The sequence below is a fragment of the Nilaparvata lugens genome, unplaced genomic scaffold (genome assembly GCF_014356525.2).
Source record: "Nilaparvata lugens isolate BPH unplaced genomic scaffold, ASM1435652v1 scaffold8253, whole genome shotgun sequence".
NCBI classification, from domain to species: Eukaryota; Metazoa; Arthropoda; class Insecta; order Hemiptera; family Delphacidae; genus Nilaparvata; species Nilaparvata lugens.
This window is the reverse complement of record NW_024094001.1, coordinates 1-11226: the sequence shown is the minus strand read 5'-3', so window position 1 is coordinate 11226 and position 11226 is coordinate 1. Positions and strand designations below refer to the sequence as shown.

The 11226-nt window shown below is 37.0% G+C and overlaps 1 protein-coding gene across 1 annotated transcript; it reads left to right on the top strand.

Annotated features, from left to right (window-relative positions):
• The first annotated feature begins 6266 nt into the window (after positions 1 to 6266).
• LOC120349102 (trafficking kinesin-binding protein milt-like) lies at positions 6267 to 9756 on the top strand. Its single transcript, XM_039419061.1, has 3 exons — positions 6267 to 6512; positions 7444 to 7684; positions 9536 to 9756. Exons 1-3 carry the CDS (start codon positions 6304 to 6306, stop codon positions 9692 to 9694), a joined length of 609 nt encoding a protein of 202 aa, XP_039274995.1. The 5' UTR covers positions 6267 to 6303; the 3' UTR covers positions 9695 to 9756.
• Positions 9757 to 11226: the final 1470 nt, after the last annotated feature.

Here is an 11226-nt window from a genome sequence, read left to right as displayed (position 1 = left end):
TTGAAAAAATATCAAATCAAATCTTTATTTGTCTCAAAAAACATAATTACAATGACAAAAATGGTTATAGAAGAAAAAGTGAAATACAATATAAAATGAAAAAAAGAAAAATAGGATTATACATAACTATATTAAAAACGGGAAGTTCCTGCAAGGTTCGAGGAACCTGATTACAGATATAGAAATTAGTGTTGTTTCAAGGAAAATATTTGCAGTATTTAAAACTAGTTTTTTTTATTCTTCGCCCGTCTATTGACTGAGGAATTGTCAAATTATTGCTTCACCCATAATATGCTGCAGTGGGGTAACAAAATATGATCAACTGATCGTAGCACTTAAACCTCAAAAGATCTATCTCAAATGCTGAAGAGTATGTTCTTGGACTTTTTGTGTAGTTGAGAAGTTATATTGTGGTAATATTCATATTGATGAAAAAGACTACGAAATTGTCAATAACCACAGATTTATTGATACTTAGAAAGACCAGTTTCTGTTATTACACCATTGCCAATCTCACCCATAGAGTTTATCAGAGATTGACAATGGTGTAATAACCGAACCGGTCTTTCTAAGTATATAAATCTGTGGGTTTTGACAATTTCGTAGTCTTTTTCATTCAATCTTGTTTTGGACAATATGTTATTTCGAAATGTGTAGTAAGGTTTTTGCAATAGTTAGTTCTTCAATTTTTGAATTTCGACAGACTTTTGCTATCTATGAATAGCTTTTTCTTAACTTTTCAGTTATTTGAATCCCTTAAAGACAACGTAGAAGTTATAATAATAGTTTGATTGTGCAAATTTGCGTCCCAACAAGTGCTTGCGGTAGTTGAATTAAAAATGGGTCTCCACTGGACTCAAGTGCGAGGATGACAGATAGTTTTGCCGATTCTCTGTCTTGCCACTGCCTGCTATAGGGGATAGTTGATGTTACAACTAGTTTAATAATAAACTATCTGTAAACCATAGGAAGTGTGCAGTGAACCCCAGAGTCGGCGGATCATGCCAGCAATCAACACCAAAGAAAGAAATTAGGTTAAAGTAAAATTCGATAATTGATAGAGTATTTTTTAACCCAGTTGGGTTTTTTGTTTTACTTTAAATATGAATACTTAAGGAAATTAAAGCACAACTACACTACATAGCTTATTACAACGAATTTAACTTCTGGATCATGGAATTTATGTAAACTGGGCTAACCCAATATTACTTCCTACATAAGGATACAACGACCATGAATAGTAATGTATTACTACTTCATTCCGGTAAGCTGCATCATCAAATTTCTACATTTTCTTCATCAACATATTCTCTTCGCAAAATTGATAACTTCGAAATATTTCAAAACGTCGAGTGAAACATTTTACTATGGGGTAGCGCTACTTCCAATATTTCATGAACTTTAAATTAATTTTTCTTGACTCTATCAAATACCGAATTTTACTTTAACCTAATTTCTTTCTTTGATGTTGGGCTGCTGGCATGATCAGCCGACTCTGGGGTTTACTGCTCACTTCCTATGGTTTGCAAATAGTTTATTATTGAACTAGTTGTAACACTGACACTGGTACATCTTATTATATGGACTGTTCAAAAACGATCTGGCAACATTGCGGAACTAGAATGTGATAGCTATATCTGCTTTGTGGAATGATAGATAAGGATAGCAACATCAATGCTAATCAAATACTGCCATTATAACGTGGACCTCACTATAACAACAATCAGCTCTGTGGAGAAGCTGAGGCGAGGAGTTTAGGTCGAGGCAACAAATGAATGCGACCGTATCTTCATAAATAATCTATATGTTAAACCTTGGACGTATGTTACATACTATATTAAAATAATAATTATTCATTTCCACAAACAAGAAAAGAACAAAATAAACAAACAGCTTGTGCAAATGTAAGAAAATAATATAGTATTTGAACCTTACTCTATCAATCGACGTCTGTTGAAATTTTCATCTTTGACATGTTCCCAGGACCGGTTCGCGGGCCACACGAGGCGGCACACCAGCATGCACCGATTGGAGGCGGCTCTGCGCCGGTTGACGCCCGGCCATACAGGCGCGACGGGCCGCCCTGGGCTCAGATCTGGTGGCCGGTGACAGTGGTGACATTAGGACACCCGACTCTATCATGTCCACAGGCAGCATCAGTCAGATGTCATGGAAGATGCCTGACAAGTTGAAGGTATGCCTTGTTCATGTTATCACTAATTAATTGGTTTGATAGAATATTCAAAAGTATGAAGTCTACGATCCATCTCTTACTTAAATTCAAATTTAATTCCTACTGAACTGTATATCTATTAATCATTGAATGAAGCAAACAAATACAATAATAAAAAACTGCCCAGACCTTCTATTTCATAATTTTCTCGCAAATACAGAGACCGACATATTAATCTGACGATTTTGTTGTAATTGTTATGTTTAAACCACTGTCATTGGAAAGACGGGAATACATCGACAGGTCTATTGTTGCCATTTCAGTAGCCAGTATGTCGTGGTCAAGTGAACATCGAGCGATTGTGATTGAAGCTTATTTTTATAAAAAAGACTCAGCTATTTCAACACAGAGTTTATGTCGCAGACATTTTAATTATTTAAATAGACACGCGCCTGTTCCCAGTTGGAATACGATCTTGTTATGGGTAAATAATTTTAGGAACACGAAACCAACAGGACGAAAACGGACTGTGAGAACGCCTGAATACATTAACGCGGTAAGAGTAGCTGTTATACGGTCTAGCCATCTCTGATCGAAGTGTACGACGAATTCTTCATTTCGACTTGAAATTCCATCCGTATAACGTAATGCAAATTATTGGAAACATTGCAAAGCCACTTGCGAGATCGTTCTCGAAAAGGGTGCCGTTATTCTTTCAAGTGAAGAGGCTCATTTTCATTTGTCGGGATTTGTGAATAAACAAGATTTTATTGGGCAGCCAATAATCGACAGAACTAAGGGAAGTCATTCAACGACAAATTGAAGCAATTCCACAAGTGAAAAGTAACGGAAATCATTTGGATGACATAATCTACAAATAAAAAAAATTGTGAATAATCTATGTAATTCACTATAAATTGCAAAATTTGATCTTCAATTTGATATATTACATGTTTTAATTGAACGAAACACCCTCAAAAATCGTCAGGTTTTTATGCCGGTCCTTTAGTTCAAATAGGTTATTCATTTTAACGCCAAAACAATCTGAAAGTTTCACATCAGAATAGTTAGGATTTACGATTTTTCACTTGATATTCTGACACGCAATGAGTACATCCACTACATCAAGATCTCAGTTGATCACAAATCAGCAAAGGGTCGGTAACTTCAGTACGTCGAGTCTTCAGTTCGTCAAGTTTCTGTTGCTATCAGAGAGTCCAGTGGCTACATTATAATAAATGGATTAGATGCTGACTTTATAATTCAGAGACCCGGGTTCGAATTCCGGCCCGGAAAATATATTTTTCTCGGGCCACTCTCGTGTTTCGAATAGACACGTTAATTCGTCGGTCCCGGCTGCCTAAAAACAGTCGTTAGGTCATGTCAGAGGCTCTGAAATCATTAATATGCTCTGAATCATAAATTTAGTTATTAAATAATTTAATAAAAATAATTTAATAAGAATCATAAATTTAATAAAAATCCTAATAATACCAGATTTTTACTGGGGGTTGGAAAATAAATCCTTTAAAGGTAGGTAACGCTACCTATCAATGCTAATCAAATACTGCCATTATAACGTGGAACTTTGTTTAGTATCACTGGGACACTACTTATAAATAATGTTTCCTATCCTGCCCGCAGATCGTGAACCGCTAGAAGGATCACTGACACTGCATCACTGGAGCCAACTAGCCACACCCAGTTTGGGTGGTCTCCTGGACGACAACCCGGGGTGCGCGTGCAGGGGGGCACCGGCCTCGAGGCACTCGGCCTGCAGACATACTCGCTCGACGATGTGGAGGAGGATGAGGAAGTGGTGCATCCGGGAAGAGCTTCCAGGGCAGTCATCACATCACCCCTGGACCAACTCGACTGTCATGCACCCGGATGATTGCACCAGTGTTACACCAGGTAATAATATCAAATACTGTTCACTTCATCAGATCTCAGTTGATCAAGGTCACCACCTGGGTTCGTTCATAGAAGTCACAGGTTACATATCCAATGGTAAAATTCAACAGACCTTTTATTTTCTGCTTTTTAGCAAAGGTTGCCTGTCTTTTTATATTGTTAATAATATCAAATCACTTCCTATAAACTGTGATTTTTTTAGGAATTACCAGTGACGTTCATCTGTTATTTTTTCAGTCTGATACGGTATTTATTATTTTTTACTTTCCTTGCCCAATACCCCCAAAAAAAAAAGGTAAGGAAAGTATTGCGGTTCGTATCATACTTTGATGAGAGACATCAGCGGGTGGAAATACAGTCTCACTCTTTGTGTATCAGTCGGAATGGTTACAGGCGAGGAGTAGGGTCCCTCAGGGATCAGTCCTTGGTCCTTTGCTTTTCCTTATATATTAACGACTTGCCACCACACCTTGAGCCAGCACACTGTGTTTTATACGCTGATGATGTAAGTATTTGTATTTTATTGAAAAGTAACAGTCAGCATGATATGGAATCTGAAAGTAGAAGAGCTCTTCAGAACTAGAAGAATGGCTGGCCTCAAATATGTTGGTGCTAATTACAATAAGACTATGCAGATTCCATTCAGGACGGCTCGGGAAGCAGTATTGGATATGAGAGATGGTAACATAGGTTCAGCAAAAGTACTTGGAGTAGTGCTGGACTCTGAATCTCCTGGCGACCTCATTTAGACCAGCTAAAAAGCAAACTAAACTCGGCAGTATTGTTCTTAGAACCGTGAAGAAATTCTGGATGCAGGAACGCTTAAAAGTGTTTATTTTGCTGTGTTCCATTCTCTTCTTTCATACGGTGTTATATTTTGGGGCATTTCAACTCATGCAATACATATATATTTAGGATTCAAAAGTGGGCAGTTAGAGTGATGGTGGGTGAATCTATTAGAGCAAGTTGTAGAGATTATTTCAAAGAGTTGAAGATTCTCCCACTACCAGTGTTTATATTTTGGAGGCTCTTTGTTTTATTGATAAGAATAAAGATAGGTTCAATACAGGAGAGTTGTTCCACTCATACAATACCAGATATAGACAAAACCACAGAGACGACATTCATCGAACTGGTATGTATGAGAGGGTGGTAAAGAGTGCAGGAATTCGGCTTTATAATTCATTGCCAACACGCGTAAAGGCTCTTACAGGTGAAAAGTTCAGAATTAAGGTGAGGGAGGAGTTGTTGCAGGTTTGTCCTTATTCCAGTGAGGAATTCTTTTTGCATTATAGAATGCAAAGATTGACGACTTAGATTAATAATTGACAAATCCTTATACCCCTTTCATAGGTGGTCAGTGGGATGAAAAAAATGAAATGAATAAATGAAAAAAAATGAAATTAATTGTTCTATTTATACAGCAGACACATTTTTGTTAACATTTGCGGTCGTGCCCGGTTGCACGTACCTCATTATATTTAGCAGTGATTAACTGGGATTTAAAACGTCATCATCCACTTATCTCTTTAGTTCTCGTGAAATTTAATCATAATTAAATGTAATAGCGTACTAGCAACTGGGAGTATGTGTTACATGATCAAATAAAGCGGTGATGTGTGTCAGGCAACTTGAATATGAGGTCTGTCGTCCACTACCGACACAAGAAGTGTGTCGAACATGTGTGAACACACATGTTTCACAGACAAGTTGTGCCATCGGTGAAAGGCTTTGAATATAATTTTTTTTTTGAGATTAGGTTTTTGTATCTTCTATTTTTTATTGTTTATATTTCCTTAGCTGCGCTATTTGAGAATAGATTATTCCTTTATCTTTATAATTTGTTATTTCCAGTGATTAATTTGATATTATTGATTTTTCATATTATTAGAAACTGATGTCAAACAGCTGTTGCAGGTTTGTCCTTATTCCAGTTCTTTTTGCATTATGGAATGCAAAGATTGACGACTTAGATTATAATTGATAAATCCTCATACCCCTTTCATAGGTGGTCAGTAGGATGAAAAATGAAATGAATGAAGAAAAAATCAACTGGCTCAAACCAAGTTTTCGTTAGTGTGAATTCGGTATTTAATCCAACATCGTGAATTCCATTATTACTAGCAAGGTCTTCAACATTTTTAACCTCTTTGAAATGTGATTCAATCATTAATTTAACCTCTTTTTGTCTTTTTCGCAGTATTGTTGGCAGCCAAATGTGCTCAGCGATGTCTAGCCGCGTCTCGAGCCGCGTGTCTAGTGCCGTCGCGACGCCCATCAGCAGTCGCTCGCGTCGCAACTCGACATCGACGTTCTCCACCGCCCTCGGCCTCGCCAAGATGCTCAACGAGCGAGGCATCAAGGCGGCCACGCCCTCTACCCTAGGGTCACCTGTCTATTCGCCCACCGCCACGCCAGCTAACAGGTGAGGATTTCACAAAAATGTTGTTCAATAAACTGATGAAGATTTATCATTATCTATTTATTGGATAAAGCAAACTATACAATAGTCGGAAAAGATAGAAACAGTCTATTGCCAAAAACTTCTGCTAATCCCTAATTTTGTTTCAAATCGTCCAAATATTATGTAGATTATGTCCATTTCAATTTCTACGCCAAATCATCAATCTCAAACCATAAATCAGAATTATCATTCTGATCAGAATTATCAAAAGCATCATTCTTCAACATAATTGCCATGAAGGTTCAGACATTTGTCATATCATTGAACCAGCCTACCAAAACCCTCTTCATAAAATGCTGCCGCCAAATGATCATTATCTATTAAATGTCTGAACCTTCATTAATCAAATGTCATTATCAAATGTCTGAACCTTCATGGCAATTATGCTCAAGAATGATGCTTTTATAATTCTGATTTATGGTTTGAGATTGATGATTTGGTGTAGAAATTGAAATGGACATAACCTACATAAAGGCGGGCTATGACTTAGCAGTAGCAGAAGTCTTCGGGATGATTCACAGCATGAAATTTGGATTTCGTTTAATAATAATAATAATAATGAAATAATGCTTTTGCTTGCAAGAACGGATAACGCTACGTAACTAGCACTTGGCGGGTGAGTCAAGTGAGTCGGCCGTGTTTGTTGGTCTATAACTCGACAACAATTGACGACTTGGCCGCGCCGATCACAGGGCGTTTATAAATCGAATTTTATGGAACCTGTATTTTGTATTTAGCAATCTTGAATGATAATAACTTTAGTTGCAAAATTTAGTTGCAAACATTTGTATCATAGTTGTTTTGGCGTTAAGCTGTAAACTTCTTCGAGTTGTATTATTTTCATGTTATGAATTCTCATTAAATAAATACGATTTGGTGTTCATTTTTGCAGCCCAGACCATTCACCACCTTCCAGCCCGGACCGTTCGCGGTCTCCCTCGCCCGGGGGCGGAGTCACTGCCCCAGGCGGCGGCTACTCGTCCCCTCTCGGCCTGCCCGGCTTCCTCATGAGTAGCGGCGCAGAATTGTTGCGCAGAACCCTCGTTGGCACGCACAATTCTCGGCAGCAGGAGAGGCATCATCAGCGTCGTAGCCGAGAGAGGACAAGGGCGCTTGTTTGTCAGAATAAGAAGGTTAGTTGATCTTTTAATTCCTATTTATTTTATTGTTTGTATTCATGATTAAGGCGATTCTAGTTTTAGGTTTTGGCGTATGAGTCTCACTCACAAATGTTTTATAACATATAGATTTAGCAAATTGATTTGTCAGGAAAATTATATCGAGCGAAACAATGATAGAAGATACTCTAAGAAAGATATTTCTTTGTCTATCAGTTCTTTCTGTCTTTTTCTCTTTCTTTATCTATCAGTTCTTTCTGTCTTTTTCTCTTTTATTTTTTACAGTTTTTCATATTCTTCTAGTTTAAATCAAAACATAGCAAATACAGTACGATTAAAAAAATTTGTTAGTAATTTTCTTAATGAAAATACAACACTCTTACACTGCGCACGGGTCCCAAGACCTTGCAGTGTAAATTCCAAGTATATGTAAAAATGAATATTTTTATTTTTTGTTCTTCATGGAAATAAATTGATTTTGATTTGATTTGATTTGACTCTCAGCCTCTTCCCACTCGGTGGGGTCGGCGTTTGGAGTCAGTGGCTTCCTGGAGTCTCCGCCATGTTATTGCTCTCCATGAATATTAAATAATAATAATAATACTTTTATTTCCATTAAGATGTATACAAAAGAACAAAAAACAATTAGACTATATAAAATTATGAAGATAATTAATTTATTCACCGAACATATAAGGGTAGGGCCAGAAAAGAGACAGAGATTAAGTTCTATAGGACGATGGCCATCCCTTTAATGACGTACTGTTAGTGAGTATGGACAAGACTAAGGTGCGTACAGATATAAGAGCCGCGAACATGAGCATTCACTTTTAATCAGCTGACTATATCTGTATTTTTACAGAAACGGTAAGATACAGTTATAAAAAGCTTGGCATCAGCTGACTAAAAGTGAATTGCTCATGTTTGCGGCGCGTATATCTGTACGCATCTTCAAATGATGCCTCACGAATTCAGGCATCAAGATGAGGTTTCTGCGCAGCAGCATACTCGAGACGAAACAATCAAATGAAACAATCCGAAGTGAGTGCAATGTGCAGCCACTAACAGACATCATATAAAAACACAGGTGAAGTGGACAAATCACCTGCGTCTTATGTCACCCACTACAAGAAGAAGAATAAGAAACCAACGCGTTTTCCTTTACAAGCTTGGAAGTTGCAGTGGATGGGAAAAGAGACGTCGGAAGACCGAGGAAGCGGTGGACACCGGAACAGGCATTGTTATAAGCGTAGTCAATGATGGATGATATGATGAATGATGATGATAATTAATTTATTGTTTAGATAAGATAGATAAGATAAAGATCTTTATTTCGCATCCAATTTACAACAACAGAACAGCGCACAAAACTAAAAAAAAGATAGCAAATAAATAATAAAACAATACTTAAGACAACTTTTTAACCGAATAAATATGAAATTTGCTGATAATAATAATTGTATTAATTCTCATTATAGGATAATGAAATGTAATCTAGCAAAGCTACTCTGTTTTACAAAAATACACCATAATTAATGCACGAAATAAAATACTGCATGCAAAGACCTTGCTGACAAGGTCACGTTCGCATTGCGGAGCATCACTGAACAGAACTAAAGGACAGTTCAAAACAAGCAAAATTTAACTTAATAAATAATTGAAATAGATAAATATATTAAAGTTGAGAAAAGAAATACAATAAAAAATAATAAGAACTAAAAAGTACAAAAAAATAATCTATCCTGAATATATTCAAAGAACAAAAGTACTGATAAAAATCGAGGTAGTCAGGCCAAGTTAACCAATAGTTTAATATAACAATAATATAAACAGATTAAAGCAAAGCAAATGTTTTCTTTTGACAGGACGAACATCGGCCTAGTCGAAACCCTAGAACGGATCGGCCTTGAACCATCATGTCTCCGGCCTCCTCTGCCTCCTCCTCCACCTCCTCCACGCCCGCCCAGCTACAGGGTGTGCTCACCGAACGCAGCAACCCTCCCGGGTTCCCCCCCTAGTCGATGACGTCATCACAACGGGAATGGGGGTTCCCGGTCGACCGGGTACCAGCGTGCTACAGGCCCGGCTGAGGGTGCTAGCCCCCTTAACAGCGCGGTCAAACGCCCCTCAACGGCCGTAAACTGCGAACGCGGCCCGATTTGGGCACGGTCAGGGGGGGTCCAACCCGGCCCGATTTGGGCAAAGTTAGGGGGGCACCCGGACCCTCCCAGCAGCAGGATCGTCAACCTCAGCAGACGTCGCTGGGTACGCTTAGTTCTATGCTGTTCGGCCGTAAAGGAGGTCTACTCTAATAGCAATAGTCAGGTAGTGTTGTTGAGTAATGAGTTATTGATTGAGTAATTATCATCCATAAAAGGTAATTAATTGTGAACGACTAATAAGATTCAAGTAAGTTGGCAGTATATGAAGAATATATTATGTATGCTCAGTTTCAGGTTGATTTACTGCAATAGAACTCCTTGATGAATAATATAATCGATTAATATCGATATATTAATATATCGATGTATCGAATATTATCGATATATCGATATTTTAATATATCGATGTATCGAATATTATCGATATATTAATATATCGATGTATCGAATATTATCGATTAACATTAAAAGGTGTAAACGACTGAGGTGGGGTTGACTTTCAGACTGTCATTATTGATTAGATGGGAGGCATTAATGTTACTTATGATAAATGATGACAGATTGAAGTGAATTTCACTATACTTGGGAACTATCCATCAAAAGTACCTAATTAATTCTGGACGACCAGTAAATTTCAAGTAAGTTGGCAGTATATGAAGGATATTTGTATGCTCAATTTTAGGTCGTGTTAATGCAATAGAACAACTTGATTAGTGATTTGAAGTTACTGCAATAGAAATTCTTGATGAGTAATATTATAGATTGAGCATAATCAATATTTAGGGGAAGATGTTGTGTGAACGGGTAGTATGGTTCAATTATTTTGGCAACAGGGCTAGGTCTATCTCCTATGCTTTTGAAATTAATAATATCAAATATTCATAATAATTATCTACGATTCAGTCAATTATAAAGATGAAAAAACGTTTGAATTGGGAAAATGGGGAAGTGTGATTCGATAAAGGTAAATTTTGACAGAATCTGCAGTTTAATGTTGTAATAGACACTGTTCAATAATGGATGATTCTCTGGTTTAGTCTGGAATTGATTTATGGATTATGAAAGGTTTAATGAGATCATTGGGAAATCATGAACTTTGATCGTAAATAATATACATCTTGTAAAGTTGATAAATTTAAAGAAACATTTCTAATCAGAGATGATATCTACTTGGAATAGAGACAAGACAATGTGTGGATACTAAGCTTTGAAAATATAAGCATTTTAAAGTCGGTTGATGAAGTGCGGTAAGTAAAGAAATTAATTGATACTCATATAAATATTGTTTACGTTACTAATTCTCTAAAATTTTCAAAAAAAACTTGATCAGTCTTGAATCGTTCAACGTTATCGCAGATATAGAGCAGTATTTGAAAGAAAAATTCCGTATCAGAA

Coding starts and splice junctions, on each gene's coding strand:
- LOC120349102 (XM_039419061.1), top strand. CDS start 6,304: ATGTGCTCAGCGATGTCTAGCCGCGTCTCGAGCCGCGTGTCTAGTGCC. Junction 6,513..7,443: donor ACCGCCACGCCAGCTAACAG/GTGAGGATTTCA, acceptor TCATTTTTGCAG/CCCAGACCATTCACCACCTT. Junction 7,685..9,535: donor TTGTTTGTCAGAATAAGAAG/GTTAGTTGATCT, acceptor TCTTTTGACAGG/ACGAACATCGGCCTAGTCGA.